Source organism: Aphelocoma coerulescens, chromosome 26, assembly GCF_041296385.1.
Source record: "Aphelocoma coerulescens isolate FSJ_1873_10779 chromosome 26, UR_Acoe_1.0, whole genome shotgun sequence".
NCBI lineage: Eukaryota > Metazoa > Chordata > Aves > Passeriformes > Corvidae > Aphelocoma > Aphelocoma coerulescens.
In genome coordinates, this window is record NC_091039.1 from 2,985,541 (window position 1) to 3,006,536 (window position 20,996).

The following is a 20,996-nucleotide window of genomic DNA, read 5'->3' on the forward strand; positions in this document are numbered from 1 at the left end:
AGTGTCGGGAAGGGGCTACGGGACGGGATCCAGGGAGAGGAATACCGGGAGGGGGTGTATGGCCCTGGACCCCCGGGGCCCTACGGGCACCCCAGCGCCCAGGACACGGGGCGACGCCGTCAGGCTCCTTGCCGGCCCCGTTACCGGCCCCCGGCGGGCTTCTCGCCTCGTTCCAGCGCTCCCGATCTAACGGGGGATCTGAGGGGCCGGCGGACGGGCGGGCCCCCCCGGGGGGCGCTGCGCGGGCCGGAGGGCCTGGGGGCGGACCGGGGCGGGGGGCTGTCCCGGGGGGGCCCGGGGCCGGCCCAGGGGCGCTGCCGGGGGCGGGGCGGTGCTGCCCGCCCTGGGGGCGGTGGGGTGCCCGGTGGCGGCTCCGCCAGCGGAGCCGTCCCAGCGGGCGGCGGAGGCAGCACCGACCGCCCCCGGCCCGGCCATGTCGGAGCCCGGCGCCCCCGCGGCCGGTGATAAAGCGCCCCGGCTCCAGGTAGGGCTCCGGTGCGTCCCCCCCTCCCGGTGACCGCGGCAGGCTCCCGGTGCAGCCCCTTGGTGTCCCGGCACAGTTGCCCGGGCCAATCCCCGCTGTCCCCCTCGTGTCCCGGTGCCGATCCCCGGAGGAGTCCATGGTGTTCCAGCGCCGACCTCCGGAGAAGCCCACAGTGTCCCGTTGCAGCCGCCCGGTGCGATCTCCGGTGCAGCCTCCCAGTGTGGCCGTGCAGCCCTCCGCTGTTCTGGTGCCGTGGCCGATGCCGTTCCCCGGTCCCCCAGGGCAGTGCCCTGCCCGGGGCAATCCCATTGCAGCCCCCCCGTTTCCCCGGGGCAGCCCCCCCGTCCCGGCCCCTCCGGTACTCCGGGGCAGCCCCCGGTGCAGTCCTCCCGGTTTGCCGGAGTGGACCCCTCTCCACCGAGGTTACCCCCAGCCCGGAGCAGGCCCCACTGCAGCCCCCTTATCCCCCGTTGCAGCCCCCAGCCCGGGGCAGTCCCGTTATGGCCACCTGGGGTAGCCCACGGTGCAGCCCCCCCGTGCCCCGGGTAGCCCCCCGCTCCCCCGGTGCAGCCCCCCCGGTTCCCTGGAGCGGTCTCCGGGGCAAGTCCCGGTGCCGTCCCGGTGCTCCCTGGCTCCCGTCACTCTCTCCTGCAGGACCGTGTCCTGCGTGGGCTGCGCTGGGGCCGCCTCCAGGAGCCCCTGGGCTTCATCAAGGTGCTGGAATGGGTGAGTGACCCCCAGGGTGTCCCCCTATCCCCGGCCGGATCCCGGGACCCCCCGTCACAGCCCCTTCCCCAGCACTGCTGGGTGCTGCTCCCCAACGACCTGGGTCCCCCCACATTTGGGGTTTGCTTTCCTGAAGCCCCTCCGGAATGAAGGAATACCAGAGCCCTCCCTGCCCCTCTGGAGCTTCCTGCACCCCATCAGCACCGGGAGTGGAGGACTCATTTTGGGGCTCCGGGAGAGGAGGGGAGCAGGGCCACACGGACGCCTGGGTTGAGACCACGAGCCCCTCCCTGGCCCTCCCCGGTGACCTTGAGCAGGTGGCTCTGCTGGGCCGTGCCAAAGGGGACAGTGACATCGGGGTGTCAGCTCCCCGCCATTCCCACGGGCTCAGGGGGCACTGGGTGGGTGGGTGGGTGCGTGGGTGGGGAGAGGGACTGAGGGTCAGTGAGCCCCAGGAAGGGGGACCCTGGGGACAGGGGGGGAGCCAAGCGCCCGCGGCTCTGTCCTGTCCTGGCCATGCCATGAATGGCTCCCTGTGAGATTGGATTTCAGGGTGGCATTTCTGCAGCTTGGCCTTGCCAGGGCCGGGGGGCTCCTAGGGGAAACTGAGGCACCGGGGGAGACTCAGCCTTCTTTGGGCATCTCCTACCCGGAGGAGCCAGATTGAGGGGCTTTCCCCCACTCCTACAACTCTTTGGTTTGCATAATCCCACCCACAGAGGCTCTGGGCTCCCCCTGCCATTGAGGTCACTATATGGGATCAGACCCCATGTGCAAAGACACCCCAGAAACAAAAACGAGGGGGAAATCCCTGGAGGATCCAGCGACACTCCTGCTTAAACCCTTGGTGCCACACATGGGGCTGCCCATCCCTGCAGCGTCAGGCCTGGTGGCTTAGATTCCCCATTTCACCCGGGAAGCTGGGAGCTCAGCCAGGAGGAGTTGCGGGAAAACACTTTGAGAATGGTGTTTTCCCGGCACCCTCATCCAAGAGATGAGGGCAGCGTGACTCTTAAGGGCAAGGGAGGGCGGTGCTGGCTCCTGGGGAGGGGACAACTCTGGGGGTCCCACCGTGGGGATGCTCCCAGCTGTCTGGAAACCCACTCTGGCACTCAGTACCCTGCCCAAAATTAAGGGGGGGGGGGTCGAGGTGGGTTTGGCCTTGGTGTCCTCACTCCCCCAAACATGACCCCCATCCTCAAATGCCGGTGCCAGTAGAATCCCAGTGTTGGAGGGAGGCACCCAAGGCCAACAGCCGGGGGGTGGCAGCTTGCCCTACTCAGCACCGGGGGTACAACCCACCCCCCCAGGGATGAAAGGGGTCCCCCCAGGGCCTCAACCCCCCCAGACCCGTTGCCCTCTCCTGTAGCTCTTTGCCATCTTCGCCTTCGGCTCCTGCGGCTCCTTCAGCGGCGAGACCGGAGCCACAGTGAAGTGTGACGGCAGCGGGATGACAGCCATCAACATCCAGTTCGGGTACCCCTTCAGGTGAGGGGGTGCTGAGCCCTGACACCCCCTCAGGACTGCCCCCAGGAAAGCTGGGACGTGCTGGGTTGGGTTAGACTCCCTTCCTGCTGGCAGGACCTCCATGGGCCCACAGCCATGGTCTCTGCGGTGCCATGTTTGGCTGGGGACCATCCACACCCTGACACTGTGGGACATCCCCCGGCTTCAGTCCCTGATGCGTTCCAGGGGGATCCTTGTTAATCACAGAAGACCAGGCTGGGGAAGGAGGGGAATTCTCATTAATCAGGGAAGACCAGGGGAATCCTGCTTTATCTGGGAAGACGATGATGGAGTTGGGCCAGATGAGAGCTGTGGTTCTAACCCCTTTCCTCTGCCACGGGCCCCATGCCACGGCACTAGACCCTGGAAAAGAATCCAGGTTATGGCAGTGGATTGGTGCCCTGCATCCCAGGGACCCACCCCAGCCTGCTTATTCTAGCCACCCCCATCAAACCTTCCATTCCCAGGGGGCCACCCCAGTCTTTTTTCCATCCATCCCCGCCATTCCAGGGGACCACCCCAACCTGATTATTCCAGCCATCCCTGTCATCACCTCCATTCCCAGGGGACCAACCCTGCATGGTTATTCCACCTACCCCCACCATCCTCTCCATTCCCAGCCCCCTGACACCCCCCTCCCTCTATCCCAGGTTATACCAGATTCCCTTTGGGATGCCGAATTGTGAGGATCAAGCAGAAGCCCACATCCTGTACCTTGTTGGTGATTTCTCTGCTCCCGCCGAGTTTTTTGTGACCCTGGGGGTCTTCTCCTTCCTCTACTCCATGGCGGCTCTTGTGCTCTACCTCCGCTTCCATTCCCTGTACACCGAAAACACGAAGCTCCCCTTCATAGTAAGGCAGGCTCATCCCTTGGGACACGTGGAGCCAGTGCCATGCCAGCATGGCAGCTGATCCCGGTCTCTCATCCTGGCAGGATTTCTGTGTCACCATCTGCTTTGCCTTCTTCTGGCTGGTGGCAGCGGCAGCGTGGGGCAAGGGGCTGAGCGACGTGAAGGCAGCCACGCGCCCCTCCACCCTCATCTCTGCCATGGGGGTCTGCCAGGGCGATGAGGTGGTCTGCAGCGCCGGCACCACGCCGGCCTTTGGGCTGGCCAACATCTCCGTGGTGAGGGCCACACGGGCACACCCATGGGCACACATGGCCAAATATGTGGAATTGTTTCCTTGGGAGCACAGTTGATGGGGTTCAAGCAGAGCTGAGCCTTCACACACACGTGCAGCCCACAGGCTGCAAACCGGTGCATGTGAGGGCACAGCAGTGCACACGCGTGTTCACGGGACAGCCTGAGCACACCGTGCACGCACAGCGCACACACACACGTGCACACAGGTGTGTGCTCACACACACACACACACACACCTCCTTGTGTGCACACACACGTGCCAGACTCCTGAGCTCGGCCAGGAGAGGGCAGTGGGAATGTGGACACACACATGAAAATGTTGGCACACTCATGGAAATGTGGGTGGAAACATTCCACAGCCACCTGCTTTGGTCCCACAGGATGTGGGATCCACCCTGCACCCCCCCCCCCCAACCCCCCAGCCATCAGGGACTCCCAGGATGGGGTGGGTGGTGGCGGTGCAGTCCCTGGCATTGGTGTTTGGGATGTGTGGGGTCCGTGATGTGGATGGGGGCACAGAGCATGTGGGGTGCATGAGGTACATGGGGTTTATGGAGTGCATGGGGTGAACTGGGGTGCATGAGGTGCATCTGGCATGTGGGATGCATGGTACCCTGCATACAGGGTCGATGGGTAGCACGGGGTGCATAACACATGTGGGGCACATGGGGTGCATAAGGTGCCTGGGGTGAATGGAGCACATGGGGTGTATGAAGAGTATGGGGTGCGTGGGGTACATGGGGTGCATGGAGCATGTGGATTACATGGGGTACATGGGGTGCACAGGACATGGGTTACACACGCATAACATGGGGCACACGGGGTGCATGAGGTGCCTGGAGCACAGTGCACAGGATGTATGGGATGTGTGGGGTGTATGGGATGCACAGGGCACACACGATGCACAGGGTACGTGGGGTGTAGGGAATGTATGGAGTGCATGGGATCCATGGGCTCTATGGGATGCACAGGGCACACACGATGAGCAGGGTACAGAGGGTGTAGGGAATGTATGGAGTGCATGGGATCCATGGGCTCTGTGGGGTGCATAGGGCACACACGATGAGCAGGGTACGTGGGGTGTAGGGAATGTATGGAGTGCATGGGATCCATGGGCTCTATGGGATGCACAGGGCACACACGATGAGCAGGGTACAGGGGGTGCTTTAAGCTCATGGGGTGCAAAAGGTGTGTGGGGTGCTGGCGCTGTGCTCCCCCGAGGGTGCCCCGTGGGACCTTCTCCCTTCTCCTCTGTCTTCTCCCCTCTCCCCTTTCCTCTCCTGCAGCTCTTTGGGTTCCTCAACTTCCTGCTGTGGGCCGGGAACTGCTGGTTCGTGCTGCGGGAGACGCCGTGGCTGCGACCGCCCGCGCCCCGCGACAGCGCGGCCGAGCAAGGCGCCATCGACAAGCAGTGACCGCGGGCCCCGACCCGGGGATCCCCCCCGGCCCCCGGCCCCTCGCGCCGGCCGCCAGCCCGGGGACGGGGTGTCGCTGTCCCCGGGGTTGGAGCCGCCGGGGGTTCGGATGCTGAAGGGGGACACGGAAACCCGGGGGTCCCGCTTGTTGTGGGGGGCTCTGTGTGTCACCCCGGGGGTCCAGGTCTGTGTGGGGGGCGCATAAAGTCCTGGGTACCAACTCTGGATTTGGGCTCCTGGTGTCTGCCTCGGGATGGAGGTGCGCACATCCCTGGGTGTCCTGGTCCATATAGGGGTAAACCGGTCCCCATGGCTGGTGTAGGGATAACTGTGGACCTCAGATCAGTACTGGGCTGATGGGGGAGGTCCCAGACAGGCAACAGGGGAGCCCAGACCAGTAAAAGGATAACCAGGAACCCCAGGCCGGTATTGGGATGGCAGGGGGCACCACTCCAGTGTAGGATCACCTGGGACCCCAGCCTGGTATGGGAAAAATGGCAGGGAGTCCCAGCTCCATATAGGGGATAATAGGGAAGCCCAGACCATAATAAGGATAACGGGGGACCCTAGGCTGGTATAGGCATAACGGGAGTCCCCAGCCCCGTATAGGAATAACCTGGGACCTCAGCCTTGTGTGGCAACACCCTGGGATCACTGCCCAGTAGAGGTATTACTATACCAGACCCCAGCCCGTTATGGGAGTAATTGGGGTTCCGGGCGCGGTATAGGGATAACAGGGAACCCCAACCGAGTATAGGGATACCGAGTGCCCCTAACCTGATATAGGGACACCGGGTACCCCCATCCCAGTATCGGGATAACAGGAAACCCCAGCCTGGCATAGGGATCGCTTGGGACCCCCAGGCCAGTGCGAGATAACGGGTGCCCCCAACTCAGTATCGGGACATCGGGTGCCCCATGCCGGCACTGGGATATCTGTCAGCCCATCCCGCTGCGGGACCCGCGGGCTCGGGCCGGGCGGGGGTCGCGCCGGGACTACCGTGCCCGTGGTGCCGCGGGGCGGGCGGGGCGCGCGGCGCATGCGCGGGGCGGGGGCGGCGCGGGGGGGGCGGCGGTGCCGCGGCGGCGGCGGCGGCGATGGCGGCGGAGCGGCGGCCGGTGCCCGGCCTGGACGAGTTCGCGGGGCAGAGCTGGAGCGCCTGGGTGGAGCGGGCCGGGCCGCCCGCCGACAGCGGTGAGGGGCGGCGGCGGCGGGGGGGCTTCGCGACCGGGGCCGCGCCCGCCGACCCCCGGTCCGAGCGCCGCCGCGCGGCGGGCGGGCAGCGGCACCGGGAGAAGGGAGTCCGGCACCGGGAACCGGGAGCGGGGCATCCTGCACCGGGCACTGGGAACGGGGCATCCTGCGCAGGGAACCGGGAACGGAGCATCCTGCGCTGGGCACTGGGAGACAGGGCACTGGAAAGCCCGTGCTGGGCATGGAGACCTGGCATCCAGCAGCAGGACCTGGGCACACAGCAGCGGGTGCCGGGTGTGGGTGCCCGGTGCAGGGTTCCTGGTGCCCAGTTTGTGGTGCCAGGTGCCCGGAGCAGGATGTCCTGGCATGTCCTAGGATGTTCCCGGGCACTGGGAAGTGGACACCTGGAATGAAGCATCCTGTACTAGCACCTGGCACTGGGAACAGGGCAGCCAGACCTGGCACCCAGCACTGGGAACCAGACGTTGGGAAAGGGGCACCTTGCACTGGACACCTGGAATCTTGCACTGGGCACCTGGAATCTGGCACTGGGCATCCAGACCTAGCACCCAGTACTGGGAACCAGACGTTGGGAAAGGGGCACCTTGCACTGGGCACCTGGAATCTTGCACTGGGCACCTGGAATCTGGCACTGGGCATCCAGACCTAGCACCCAGTACTGGGAACCAGACGTTGGGAAAGGGGCACCTTGCACTGGGCACCTGGAATCTTGCACTGGGCACCTGGAATCTGGCACTGGGCATCCAGACCTAGCACCCAGTACTGGGAACCAGACGTTGGGAAAGGGGCACCTTGCACTGGGCACCTGGAATCTTGCACTGGGCACCTGGAATCTGGCACTGGGCATCCAGACCTAGCACCCAGTACTGGGAACCAGACGTTGGGAAAGGGGCACCTTGCACTGGGCACCTGGAATCTTGCACTGGGCACCTGGAATCTGGCACTGGGCATCCAGACCTAGCACCCAGTACTGGGAACTGGGCAGTGAGCACTGGGCAACACGCACTGGGAGTGTGGCATCCTGCAGCAGAACATCTGGAAACAGGAATGGGGCACCCAGAACTGGACACTGGACAGTGGGAATAGGACATCCTGCAGTGGGTACCTGGCACCAGGAACTGGGCACTGGGAGCTGTACACTGGGCATCCAGACCTTGCACCCAGTACTGAGAGCTGGGCGCCCAGCACTGAGCACTGGGAACTGGGAATGGGCACTTCCTGCACTGGGAATGTGGCATCCAGCACTGGGCACCTGGCACCAGGAATCGGGACTGGGAACCTGGCACTGGGCAGCCAGATGTGGCACCCAGTACCAGGAACTGGGCACTCAGCACTGGGCATTTGGCACTGGGAACAGGGCATCCTGTACTGGACACCCAGCACTGGGAACTGGGAATGGGGCATCCTACAAAAGGTGCCCAATACCGGGAACCTAACACCAGGAATCCTGCACTGGACCCTGGGCACCAGGAACCAGGCACCTGGAACTGGGCACTCTGTGCTTGCACTGGGAACTGGGCACTAGGCAGCCAGACTGGGCACTGGGAACCAGGAACTGGGAACTGGGCACCCCGCACTGGGCGCTGATCTGGCACCAGGCACCCCAGTCTGCCCACTGGGAACCCTGTGCCTGTTACTGGGAGCCAGTTATTGGGTGCCTCATCCTGGATTCCAGATCTCCCAGGTGCAGTGGACACTGGTGGGAACAGAGCAGTAACTGGGGAGCCTGGACTGGGAACTGGTTGCCACCATCACGCCAGAGCAGGCCGTGGGTACTGGGAGCCCCAGCTGGGGCACTGGGATACCCTGCACTGGGAACTGGGCAGGACGCACTGGGAGCCAGGTGCCCCTTACTGGGAGCTTGGCTGTGTCCCAGTGGGCTCTCAGCACTGGGACTGGCTACCCCAGACTGGGCACCAGTCATAGTGCATCTGAATGGGTCTGGGTGCCCAGTATGGCACAGCTAGATGGCACTGGGCACCCAGTATGGCGTGGGCAGGCAGGACTGGGAGTGTATGCCCAACATGGCACAGCTGGGTGGCACTGGTTGCCCAGTACAGCACAGATGTGACCGGGTGCCCAGTATGGCATGGCCAGGCAGGCATGGCCTGATAGGACTGGGGATGGACTGGGCACCATCACCACTGGCTCAGTGGCCACCAGTCCCCCCAGAGCAGAGCCCAGGACATCGGCCAGGCACAGCCAGTGGAGCCACAACTCTGTGGGAACCACGGTGTCCCAAGGGTGGCACATCCCGGGACCAGGATGTTCCCAGGCGTGTCACATGCCAGGACTGGGGTGTCCCAGGGGTGTCACATCCCAGGACCAGGGTTTTCCCAGGGGTGTCACATCCCATACTGGGGTGTCCACAGGAACATCCTACTGGCACTGGGCTGTCAAGATGGGGACCCTGGAGGTGGTGACGCACCACAGGGTGACCCCACTCACAGAATGGATCAGACTCTCTGGTCTAATTTTGCCTGGTTTAATTGTTCCAGGAGCAGGAATTCTGGGACCATCCCTGTGTGGGAGCACCGGGACCATCCCTGTGCCAGCAGCCACTGACAGGATTTTGTCTCTGGCAGGATCAGGGGCAGAGCTGGAGGAGAATGGGAAGAGTGGCAGCAAGAAACTGGACACCATGACCCTGATTAAGGAAGGTGAGCTCCTCTCTGGGGTGAAACCCCGCGTTTCGGGGCTGTGTGAGCCTTTGGGTTGGGATCGTTGTCTGCAGCACCAGGTCTGTGCCAGCTGACTGAGCTCTCCCCACAGACATGGACATCTTCGGGCACTGCCCTGCGCACGACGAGTTCTACCTGGTGGTTTGCAACCACTGCAGCCAGGTGGTGAAGCCCCAGGCCTTCCAGAAGCACTGTGGTGAGCCAGGGAATTCCGGGAATGGCTGTTCCACCCCATGGTGCTGGGAACAGCACCGGAATGCCACCGGGGCGCCACTGGGGCTGGCTATGGGGGTACAGCCTGCGGGGGGGCACAGCGGTGGGAGGCCTGGTGTGGGCTAACAGTGGGTTTATCCCATCCAATCCCATTCCATCCCGTCCCATCCCATCCCATCCCATCCCATCCCATCCCATCCCATCCCATCCCATCCCATCCCATCCCATCCCATCCCATCCCATCCCATCCCATCCCATCCCACCCTGTCCTGTCCCAACCCGACCCTCCTGGCAGAACGCCGGCACGGCCCGCTCAGCAAGCTGTATGCCCGTGCCACCGCGTGCCACGTCGCCGTGAATGGGACCCCTGGAGCGGCCAAAGCGCTGCAGGAGAAGCATCCCAGTGCCCGTGGGAGAGCCCAGCCCCTCCCCGAGCACACGGACAAGGACAACAACCTCTGGTGAGCGCTGGGATGGGCGACGCTGATGCTGTTGTGGGGTCACTTCGATCCCATCCTTCCTCCCCAAAATTCTCTCCACAGCTTGTTTGTGCCCGTGGTGAACCTGGAGAAGATTCCCAGCATTCCCAAACCGGACGGGCACGGGATCAAGGTGCCCCCCAAAGCCGTCCCCACCAACTCCAAGGAATCCCTGGGGAAACCCGCGGCTGCCGCGGTGCCCAAAGAGCCCCCGGTGCCGGCCGGGGTCGGGGGGGATTCGGCGATGCCGGAGAGCATCCCCGCTCCGGGGGAGAAGGATGTGGGGGCCCCCAAAGCGCCCCCCAGGTCCCACAGGAAGCTGGCGCGTGAGTCCCCCCTTTCCTTGCCGGCCATGGGGGGGGGGCGGATGATCCCAGCGGGACATCCTGGTGCCGGAATTCCGGTGGCCAGGTCTAGCAGTGGGGTAGGTACCAGGGGAGTGGCTCCCCCCCTCTCCTCTGGCGGGTTTGGGGGGTCCCTGCCCTTCCCCCAGTTCCGGTCATCCTGCAGGTTTAGGTTCTCCACTTGACTGCTCTCGAGGAATGGCCACAGTGGGAGCTGAGGATGGATCCCCAAATTCCTGTGTGTTCCTCCAAAAACAGGGGTCAAACACGTGTCTGCCATAAAAATATGGAGGTAGAACACATCTCCCCACAATATGGGGGTTGAACTTGTGTCCCCCACAAAAATATGGGAATTGGATATGCAACCCCCAAAATTATGGGGGGTCAAATGTGCATTCCCCCCAAAATATGGGGGTTGGATACGTGTCCCCCAAAGTAGAGGGGTTGAATGTAGGTCCGCCCAAAAATAGGGGGTTTGGATGTGTATCCCTCTAAAATATGGGGGTCAAACGTGTCACCCCAAAATATGGGTGTTGAATGCACGATCCCCCAAGATATGGGGGTTGAACACATGTTCCCCCCAAAATACGAGGGTGAAATGTGTGTCCCTCCCAAAATATGGGGGTCAAATGTGTATCCTCTGAAAATGTGGGGTTTGAAGACGTGTCCCCCCAAAATTATGGGGGTTGGACGTGTGTCACCCCAAAATATGGAGGCTGACACATATCCCCCCAAAATATGGGGACCAAATGTATTGTCCCTCCCAAAATATGGGGATATAACAATTTTCCCCCCAAAATATGGGGGTCAAATGTGTGTGTCACCCCAAAATATGGAGTTTGGATGTGTGCCCCCCCCCCCCAAAATATGGGATTTGGATATATGTCACCCCAAAAGATGGGCGTTGGACACATATTCCCCAAAATATGGGAGTCAAACATGTGCCCCCCCACGCCCAAAATACAAGAGCCAAACGCTGCTGTGCCCACAGACACTCCCAGGTGACAGCAATGCCATTAGCAGGACCCAGGCAAAAGTGGGGGAGGGGGGGGTGTCACCCTACTGAGGGGCAAAAAGGGGAGGGAGCAGCACATGGTGACCCCCCCCACCCCCTCAAAGCTTCCCAGGGCTGTGTCCCCCCCCTCAGAGCTGCTCCGAGGAGTGGGTGCTCCATGCCCAGCCCTGGTGGGGGGTGTTGGGGTGCCCCCCCGGCACTCCCCAGCACCCGCTGCCTCCGTGTCCCCCCCAGGTAAGGAGTGTGACCTGAACCGGCAGTGTGGGGTGCGGAACCCCGACACCAACAAGCTCTGCACCCGCCTGCTGACCTGCAAGGTAGTGGGAAATTGGGAGGGGGCACCCCAGTACCCCACCCTGGGTGTTTTGGGGGGGGGGGTCCTGAGCCCCTCCCTGCTGTCGGCCAGATCCACTCGGTTCACCAGCGCCGGGAGGTGCAGGGTCGGGCCAAGGACTTCGATGTGCTGGTGGCCGAGCTCAAGGCCAGCACCCGCCGAGGGGACCCCCCGAAAGACAGGAGCCCCCCAGAGAAGGACCCACTGCACCTTGCCCTGCAGGACGCCCCCTCACTGCTGCAGCCCCCCAATACCCCTCCCTGCCGAGCCAGGCTGCCCCACTGCCTGCACCCCCCCAGGTGGGCACCCCGCGGACTTGGGGGGGTCTCCTCTCACCTTTCCCCACCTGAACTGGGGTGGGGGGATGCGTTGAGAGGGCAGGGATGGGAGTGGGGATTTGGGGGGGGTCCATCTCACTTCCTCCCTGCCTGAATTGGGGGGGGAGGGATGTGGTTTGGAACAGGGATTGGTGGGGTCTCATCTCATCATCTGAATTTGGGGGGATGTGGATGGGAGCAGGGATTTGGGGGGTCCCATCTCACCTTTCCCCACTGGGACTGGGGGGTGTGGCAGGGCAGCAGGAATGTGAGTGAGGAATTGTGGGGTCCTGTCTCAGCCCCTCTGCACCTGAATTGGGAGGGGAGGTGGATGGAAATGGGGATTTGGAGGGGGGTCCCATCTCACCTTTCCCCACCTGAACTGGGGGGGGCACATTGTAGGGATTAGGAATGGGGATTTAGGGGGGGGGATCTCATCTCACAGTGACCCCCCCAGTATTGAGCACCCCAAAACTTCCTCTCCGGTGCAGGGCCCGACTTTCCTCTGACAGTGACCCTGAGGATGCTCCAGCCACCTTTGGGGAGGGGGGCACGGGAGGCTTCCCCCTCCCCCTGCCCAAGGGGGGCAGCCGTGTGTCCAGCGAGGAGAGCGAGGAGGAGGGGGGCGAGGAGCCCCCCCGGACCCCAGTGCGCCCACCACGGCCTCAGGCGGTGAGTGAGGGGAGCCCAGGGTGGGGCGGGGACCCCCAACTCTGCCAGCAACACATCCACGGGTCCTGTTCCCGGCTCTGTGCCAGGCAGGGGGTTGAGGCAGGGGCTTGGGGGGTGCTGCAGTGACCCTGGCATGGTGCCCCCCCCCAGTTCTGCACCTTTGGGAGCCGCCTGGTCACCCCGGGCTGTTACGTGTTCGACCGACGGCTGGACCGGTTCTGCGCCGCGCTGGGCTCCATGCTGGAGCGGCACCTCAGCGCGCACAGGTGGAGGTGAGGGGGGTCCCGGGGCGCTGAGGGGGGGGCCGGGGGACAAAGTCACCTGGACACAGCGAGGGTTTGTGTTCCGTGGGGTCCCAGCGTGGTGTTGGGATTGGGGGAGGGAGGAAGGGAGTGGGGATTTGGGGGGTGGGGGGGGTGTCTTGTTGCGCCCCCCTCCCCCATTCAAACTGGGCAGGGATGGGAGTGGGGAATTGGAGGGGGTCTCATTTCACCCCATTCTGATCCAAACTGATGGGGATAGAGGGATGGGAGCGGGGATTTGTGAACCTTTCCCTACCTGAGTCAGGAAGGACTGGGGGGACAAAGATGGGAGTGGGGATTTGAGTGGTCCCATTTCATCCCCTTCCCACCCAAATTGGGAAGGACAAGGTGGGGATGCAGGACTGAGAGCAGAGATTGGGGGGGCAGGGCTGTTTGGCTGTTTCACCCCTCCCTCACCTGAACTGGGGTGGAACAAGGCAGGGGTGTGAATGGGGATTCGAGGGCATGTCCTGTTTCACCGTTTCACCCCTTCCCACCCAAACTCGGGGGACAAAGTGGAGTCGGAGGGATGGGAATGGGGATTTGGAGGGGTCCCATCTCACCTCTCCCCCCCCTGAACTGGGGGGATGTGGTTGGGAGCAGGAATTTCGAGGGTTCCCCATCTCACCCACCCCCTCCCTTCTCACAGGAAGATCCCTCCAGCCGTCGTTCCCCCTCTTCACCTCCCCGCGGCCCCCCCCAGCCCCGCTGCCCCCCTTTACGGCCCTGCAACCCCTTCCCCACCCCTCCGGACCCTCTCAGCGGCGGGGGGCTGCCGGGTCCCCACCAGCCTCACCTACACCGTGGGGTCCCCGCCCGCGGCGGCCGCCTGCAGCCAGCCCGAGTGCGGGGGAGGGGGCACCCAGTCCATCACCTCCCCCCTCCCCGCCAACACCCCCTCGCCCTCCTTCAGCAAACTGCCCCCCACCAAGGCCAGCAAATCCCCGCGGGCACGGGAGGCGTCCGGCGGGATGGACACGGACCCCCGGCCCTGGCAGCCCCCCCTGACGGCCGGCAGCCCCCCTTTCAAACGGACCTGTTTGGGGGACAGCGCCAAGGGCAAAAACCAGGGGTTGACTCCCCCCGGCAAGACGAAACTCACCCCCCCGGCTTCGCCCTCCATCGCCATCCTCAACGGGACCCCGCGGGTGCGCCGGCTGCCCCCCGCCCAAAGCTGCCGTGCCCCCCCCGCTGCCCTGGACCCCCAAACGTCCCCGCTGCACGGGCTGGGGGGGCCCCCCCGGGGGCTGTCCGAGGATGAGGTGAAGAAGCGCAAGAACGCGGCCACCTATTGCCGACCCGTCAAGCCCAAAGCCGCGCCCCCCCTGCCCGGCCCCCCGGCCCCCCCCAGCTCTGGCACCTCCGCCTCGGGGGGCTCCATGCGCAGGAAGAAGCCGGGGACGCCCCTGGGTTTCGAGGAGAAGAGGAGCGTCCTGAAGGTAGAGCTGGGGGTGGGCGGTGGGGATGGGTGGTGAACCCCCTTCCTCAGGGTCACAGCCGGCGGCGGGGTTGGAACACTGGGATTGGGGTCACTGTGCCCGCAGAGATGCCCTGTGCATGTCCCCCTGTGGGGGACACCATGGTCCAGTGGGGGAACAACCACGGGGACATCCTGGTCTGGGGTGGGGGGGAGGTGGGGGAGACACCGGGGGGCACACCCTGTCCTGTGGGGGGACACCGTGAGGACCTCCCCGAGCCCGGGGCCACCGTGGGGCTCCCCTAACCCTGCCGAGAGTCCCCATCGGGCCCTGTCCCCAGTGTTCCCCCCGGGGCTGACTCATCCCCTCTCGCCCCCGCAGTCCAAAGCCCATTAACAGAGGGGTCACCGGGGGCCCCGCTGTGTCCTCCCCACCGGGAAACGCCAGAAAACCGATGAAGGGGGAAAAAAAAAAAATCCCAAGGAAACACGAAGGAAAATCCCAAACTTCCAGAAAATACCTCAAAACTCTCAGTTCTGTTCTCTTGCTGCTAAACCAGCCCCGGGAGGGGGGCGGCACTGGGGACCCACCCGGACCTCCCGGGGCCCCGTCGGCCGCGGATATTTATAAGAAACGGTTGTTGCTGTTTTTGTTCTTTTTGTAAAAAAAAACAAAGAAAGAGAAAAAAAAAAGAAAAAGACTTGTGTGGTGGGAGGTGGGGGAAAGGGGGTGCTGGGGGACCGTGGGTTTGGGGGCTGTGGGTGATGGGGAGCCAGGGGGTCCTTGGGGGGGCTCAGTGGGGCAAGGGGGTGCTTGGGACCATGGGGAGTTATTGGGGGGCTGGGGGAGTCATTGAGGGCTGGCAGGGGGTCAGTGCAGTTGTTAAGAGTGTTGAGGGGGCAGTGGGGTCAGTGGGGTACTGGGGGACTCATTGGGGGACTGTGGAGGGGGTACTGGGGACCAGAGGGGGTCTTTGGTGTGCTGGGGGGCTGTGGGGCTGGGCAGGAGTTCGTAAGAGTCTTTGGGAGGCTGAGGGGGTCATTGGGGTGCTGGGGGGTTTACTGGGGACTGTAGGGGATCTTCGAGGTGCTGCAGGGTGGGCAGGGTCCCATAACGGTGTTTTGGGGTCTGGGAGTTGGTCAGTGGGGTCATTGAGATTTTGGGAGTTCACTGGGGTGCCGGGTGGTGGTAAATAGGGTCATTGGGGGGATGGGGAGGCTCAGTGAAGTCATTGGATGGGGGATACTGGGGACCAGAGGAGGTTTCTGGGGTGCTCGGGGGGCATGTGGAGGCTCATAAGGGTGAGTGGGGTTATTGGGGTGCTGGGGGGGTATCAGTGGGGCTTTGGCATGTTGGGGGGGTTAGTAGGGTGCTGGGGAGAGTTAGTGGGGGGGGTACTTGGAACCATAGGGGGTCGTTGATGTGCTAGGAGGGTACAGGGGACCATAGAGGATCTTTGGGGACTGGGAGGGTCAGTGGGGTCATTAAGGGGCTGGGGGGTCAGTGGGTTGTTTGGGGGGGGCTTCAGTAGAGCGGGAAGGTCCTGGGGACCATAAGGGGTTACTGACTTGGTGCTGGGGGGTTAATAGGGAGGTACTGGGGATCATAGGGGGTCTTTGGGGTCCCGGGGATGTCAGTCGTGTCACTGGGGTGCTGGGGGGGTATTCGAGTGGGGGTGAGCACGGGGCTGGCCGCAGGGGGGCTGCCCTGAACCCCCCTCCCAGCACAGCTCGTCGGGGTCAGGGGGACCCTTGGGTGGGCGCACTGGGGTGACCGGGGTGCCTCCCCCTCCTCCCCCTACCTCCCCCCCTTGCACCCCCGATGGGGGCCGAGGAGGGCAGCAGGGCCCCCCACTCGGCCTTACCCCTCACCCCGGGGGGGTCCCACAGCAGTGTCACCCTGTCCCCACCCCCACCCCAGCAAGGGGTCCCATCGTGGGGACACCCCCTTCAGTCCCCCCAAACCGGGCGAAGGCCACGTAGGCATGAGGGCAAACACGTTTATTGGCCACGGCATTGGTGGGCATTGCCCAGTGCGGGGGGTGAGGGGAACGTCCGGGGGGGCACGGGAGACACAGGCTGGGCTGGCATGGGGGGTGAGGGGGGCACCACCTTTTTGGGGCGCCGGAGCCCCCGGGTCCCACCCCCTGCGGGGACAGGGCTCTGCTCGCGGCTGCGGGTTGCAGGGGGGGTCAGGAGGGAGTTGGGGGGTCCCCAGGGGGTTGACACACCCCCGGCATCCCCCTGGGGGTGGCACATGCTCCCCGGGGGACTCATGCTTGGCCATGCACATGCCAAGGGGGGCGGGGAGGGAGGGGTCGGGGCTGCAGGGAGATGGGGTTCTGCTTGGTGCTGCTGTTCCTGGGGGCTCACGGCTGCCACCGTCACTGTCCCTCAGTCCTCCGGTGCCAGGTGGGGCTGGTGCCCTGCAGTTTGTGGCCAGGCTGTCCTCACTTGCCAGAGACTTGCCCCTGTGGTGCTGTGGTGACCTCGGCAGGGGCCAGCAGTGACCCTCAGTCCTCAGTAGTGGGACCCCCAAAAACCAGGGACATGGTGGTGGGAGTCCCATGATCCCTCCTGCCCGGGGACAGGTCACAGCAGGAGACTGTCCCCACGGTGTGTCCCCTCACACCCTTGTCCATTGCAGTCCCACAGTGACCCTGGCAGGGGCCAGGGATGATGCTCAGTCCTGGGGGGTGACGATGGGACCCCCAAAAGCTGGGACATGGTGGTGGGGGTCTGGCCACCCTTCCTGCCTGGTGACAGGTTACCCCTTCACATCCTTGTCCCTTGCAGTTGCGCAGTGACCTCGGTGGGTGCCAGCAGTGACATTCTGTCCTGGGAGGCAATGGTGTTGCCCCCCCAAGTTGGGGACACAGCAGAAGGGGTCCAGCCACCCCTGTCCATGGGGAACAGGTGACAGCAGCAGTAGGAACACAGGGTGTCCCAGTGGACTGTCCCCACGGTGTGTCCCCTCACACCCTTGTCCCTCACAGTCCCTCAGTGATTTCAGTGGGGGTGAAGGACAGTGCTCAGTCCTGGGGGATGATGGTGGGACCCCCAAAGCTGGGGCCATGGTGGTGGGGGTCCGAGCACCTCTCCTGCCCAGGGACAGGTCACGGTGGGAGACTGTCCCCAAAGTGTGTGTCACATCTTTGTCCCTCACTGTCCCATGGTGTCAGTGACCTCGGCGGGGGCCAGCGGTGATGCTCAGTCCTGGGGTGTGATGGTGTGAGCCCCCAAGATGGGAACACGGCAGTGGGGGTCTGGCCACCCCTCCTGCCCAGGGACAGCTTGCAGTGGCGGTGGGGGCATGGGGTGTCCCTGGGGACCGTCCCCACAGTGTCCCCTCACACCACGATGGGCGTGTCGGAGAAGACGGAACTCACCGAGTCTGGATCCGACACCTTCCTCTGTGCCTTGGGGCCCTGCCGGGCGGGCAGCGCGGGGGTCCCCCCGCCCTTGAACCGGCCGTTCTGCCCTGTGCCAGCACTGGAGGAGATGTGGGATCCGCAGGGCTCCCCGGTGCCCCCGGCGTGGTTCGGGGTGGTGCTCAGTACCGAGGAGTTGATGCTGTCGTCGCGTGGCGCCGGTGGCTTCTCGGTGCCACGGCAGCAGCAGCAGCGGCACGGGGTGAGGTACAGGTAGATGAGCACCAGCACGACGCTCAGGATGCAGCCCACCAGAGTGGTGTAGGCCGTGTTCAAGGTGTCATGGGGGCCGTGCAGGGTGAAGTTGTGCACCAGCAGCTCCACATAGAGGGTCTCATTGAGGAGGGGTCCGGCCACCCAGCAGGCGTAAGTGCCGGCATCCTCAGGGCGCAGCGCCCGCAGCTGGAGGCTGCCATTGGCCAGCAGGACCACGCTGCCGTTGCCCCCGTCCCCCAGCACCCGCTCCCCGCCCGGTGTCACCCAGTGCCGGCTGCGCACACCCTGCCACCGGCTGTCACAGCCCAGCGTCACACTGTCCCCAAGGTGCGCCTCCAGCACGGCCTCCTGTGCCTTGCTGCAGTTGAGAGGCTGCTGGCCCGCCAGTGCCAGGATCTTGATGGGAGCAGGTGCTCCGGGCAGGACGCAGCGCAGCTCATCCTGGAAATCCACCACGGCGCTGAGGTGGCGGCGGTGGCCACGGTCCAGCAGCTGGAAGAGCAGGCAGTCGCAGGCCAGCGGGTTGTTGTGCAGGTAGAGGCGGTCGCGCAGCCAGGCGGGCAGCGCCTGCAGCTCGCCCGCGGGCACGGCCCGCAGCCGGTTGGCCGACAGGTCCAGCAGCGCCAGCTGCGGCAGCCGGGTGCCCTCCCGGAGCAGCTCCAGCGGGAAGCGGGCGATACGGTTCTGCCCCAGGTAGAGCTTGCGCAGCCGGCCCAGGTTCTCGAAGGCCGTGCGATCCACGGTGGTGATCTCGTTGTTGTACAGCAGCAGCACCTCCAGCTCGCCCAGGTCGCTGAACAGGTTCTCATCCAGCGTCCGCAGGCGGTTGGAGGATAGGTCGAGGTGGCGCAGGCGCGGCACGTGGGTGAAGGCCTCGGTGGACACGAAGGCCAGCCCGTTGTGGCTCAGCAGCAGCGCGTGCAGGTGCGGCAGCCGCGCCGGTGCCCAGTCCGCGCGCAGCCGCGTCACGTTGTTGTGACTCAGGTCCAGGACGGCGGTGAAGCGCGGCAGCGGGGCCGGCACCGCGCTCAGGTTGGCCTGAGAGCAGCTCAGCAGGTTGGAGGCGCAGACGCAGCGCGGGGGGCAGCTCCATCCCGCAGAGCCCCGTGGGGACAGCAGGGACAGCGCCAGCAGCAGGGACAGCGGCCCCACGGGGACACTCATGGCCACGCACGGGTGACAGGATGGTGGCATGACCGGGACACGCAGCGTGGAGAGTGGGGGAGGCTTCAGTCACATGGTGTCACGATGTGGAGTGGCTTGGTCACCCAGTGTCACTCACAACACAGGGTGGCTTCGGTCACACAGTGTCACAGCAGGTGCAGGGCTCAGCCAGTGTTACAGTCCAGGGTGGCTTTGGTCACCTGGTGTCACAGCACGTGCCAGGCTGATTGATCAGCTGGTCCAGGGTGGCTTCAGTCACACAGTGTCACGGCAGGCACCAGGTTCTGGGTTCCCCAGGTGTCATGGTGCAAAGTGGCTTGGTCACTTGGTATCACAGTCCGACATGGCTTCGGTCACCCAGTGGCAGGTGCCAGGCTGGTTGATCAGTTGTTGGTCACCCAGTGTCACAGCATGTGCCAGGCTCAGGGCTCACCCAAGAGTCACAGCACGGGGTGGTTTGGTCACCCAGTGTCACAGCATGTGCCAGGCTCAGGGCTCACACAATGTCAGCGGTCCAGGATGGCTTCAGTCACACGGTGTCATGGCATGCTCTGGGCTCAGGGCTCACCCAGTGTCACAGCGCAGTCTGCCTGCTCACCGGGTGTCATGGTGCGGGTGCTTGGTGACGGGTGTCACGGCGCTGAGGGGGGCTGTCACCAAGTGCCACGGTGTGCACCCAGTGCCATTGCCTGGGGTAGCTGTGGTCCCCCGGTGTCACGACATGCAATGGCTTTGTGTCCCGGCGGTCCCTCGGTGTCCCGGCTTGGGGGGTTCGGTCCCCTGGTGCCACAGGGTGTCCCTGGGTCACTGCCCACCCAGGTCACGGTGCGAGGTGGCTGTCACGACATGTCCCCACTGTCACGGCCCACTCGGGGCACGTCTGGCCCGGGGCTCCTGCCTGCTCGTCCCGGCCCGGATCCCTCCGCCCCCCCGGTCCCGGCCGCGCTGCGGACGGAGCGGCGGAGGATGCTCGCTCGCTCTCTCCCCCCCCTTCCTCCCGGGGCGTTACCGGGGCTGGCCTCGGGCCTGGACCGGGAATGGGGTCGGAGCGTTACCGGGCCCGGTGCGGCGGCGACCGGGCAGGGCCGGGCCCAGACGAACCGAACCGAACCGAACCGAACAGAGTCAAGCGCAGCCGAGCCGAGCCGAGAGAAGCCGAACCGAGACGACCTTAGCCAAGCGAAGCCGAAGGAAGCCGAGCGGGCCGCGCCGAATCAAGCCGGGCCGAACCGGGCCGGGCCGAACCTCCCCGATCTGCCCCGAGCTCAGCCGAGCGGAACCGAGCCCGAGCCGAACGCAGCCGAACCTTCCCGATCTTTCCCGAGCTCAGCCGAGCGGAGCCGAGCCTGACCCGAACGCAGCCGAACGGTTCCGACCCGGCCCGAACGCAGCCGAACCGCCCCGATCCGCCCCGGGACGGGGTCTGGGGCAGGCCCGGTGCGCACGCCCCGTCCCCATTGGCTGCCGCCGCTCTGCCCTCCGCCAATGGTGGCAGCGCGCGGCTTAACCCGCCGAGCGCCGCGGGCGGCACCGGGCCCGGCCCGGCCCGGCCCCCGCCTCAGCCTCAGCCTCAGCCTCAGCCTCAGCCTCAGCCCGGCCCGGCCCGGCCCCCGCCTCAGCCTCAGCCTCAGCCTCAGCCTCAGCCTCAGCCTCAGCCTCAGCCCGGCCCGGCCCGGCCCCCGCCTCAGCCTCAGCCTCAGCCCGGCCCGGCCCCCACCTCAGCCTCAGCCTCAGCCCGGCCCGGCCCGGCCCGGCCCCCGCCTCAGCTTCAGCCTCAGCCCAGCCCGGCTCGGCCCGGCCCGGCCCCCGCCTCAGCCTCAGCCTCAGCCTCAGCCCGGCCCGGCCCGGCCCGGCCCCCGCCTCAGCCTCAGCCCAGCCCGGCCCGGCCCGGCCCGGCCCCCGCCTCAGCCTCAGCCTCA

General features: G+C 65.1%; 3 protein-coding genes across 3 annotated transcripts; 2 read left to right on the forward strand and 1 right to left on the reverse strand.

The window, feature by feature from the left end:
- The first annotated feature begins 377 nt into the window (after window positions 1–377).
- Window positions 378–5,482, forward strand: SYPL2 (synaptophysin like 2). The gene is made up of 6 exons (XM_068996007.1): window positions 378–484; window positions 1,139–1,210; window positions 2,580–2,698; window positions 3,367–3,568; window positions 3,651–3,842; window positions 5,148–5,482. The coding sequence occupies exons 1-6, from the start codon at window positions 434–436 to the stop codon at window positions 5,274–5,276; spliced, it is 765 nt and encodes a 254-aa protein (XP_068852108.1). The 5' UTR covers window positions 378–433; the 3' UTR covers window positions 5,277–5,482.
- An 886-nt stretch (window positions 5,483–6,368) lies between these two features.
- Window positions 6,369–14,943, forward strand: ATXN7L2 (ataxin 7 like 2). Its single transcript, XM_068996005.1, has 11 exons — window positions 6,369–6,471; window positions 9,078–9,152; window positions 9,265–9,369; window positions 9,682–9,847; window positions 9,929–10,191; window positions 11,459–11,541; window positions 11,631–11,857; window positions 12,367–12,547; window positions 12,698–12,819; window positions 13,499–14,288; window positions 14,649–14,943. The coding sequence occupies exons 1-11, from the start codon at window positions 6,375–6,377 to the stop codon at window positions 14,661–14,663; spliced, it is 2,124 nt and encodes a 707-aa protein (XP_068852106.1). The 5' UTR covers window positions 6,369–6,374; the 3' UTR covers window positions 14,664–14,943.
- A 1,340-nt stretch (window positions 14,944–16,283) lies between these two features.
- Window positions 16,284–20,447, reverse strand: AMIGO1 (adhesion molecule with Ig like domain 1). The gene has a single exon (XM_068995721.1). The coding sequence runs from the start codon at window positions 19,105–19,107 to the stop codon at window positions 17,617–17,619; it is 1,491 nt and encodes a 496-aa protein (XP_068851822.1). The 5' UTR covers window positions 19,108–20,447; the 3' UTR covers window positions 16,284–17,616.
- Window positions 20,448–20,996: the final 549 nt, after the last annotated feature.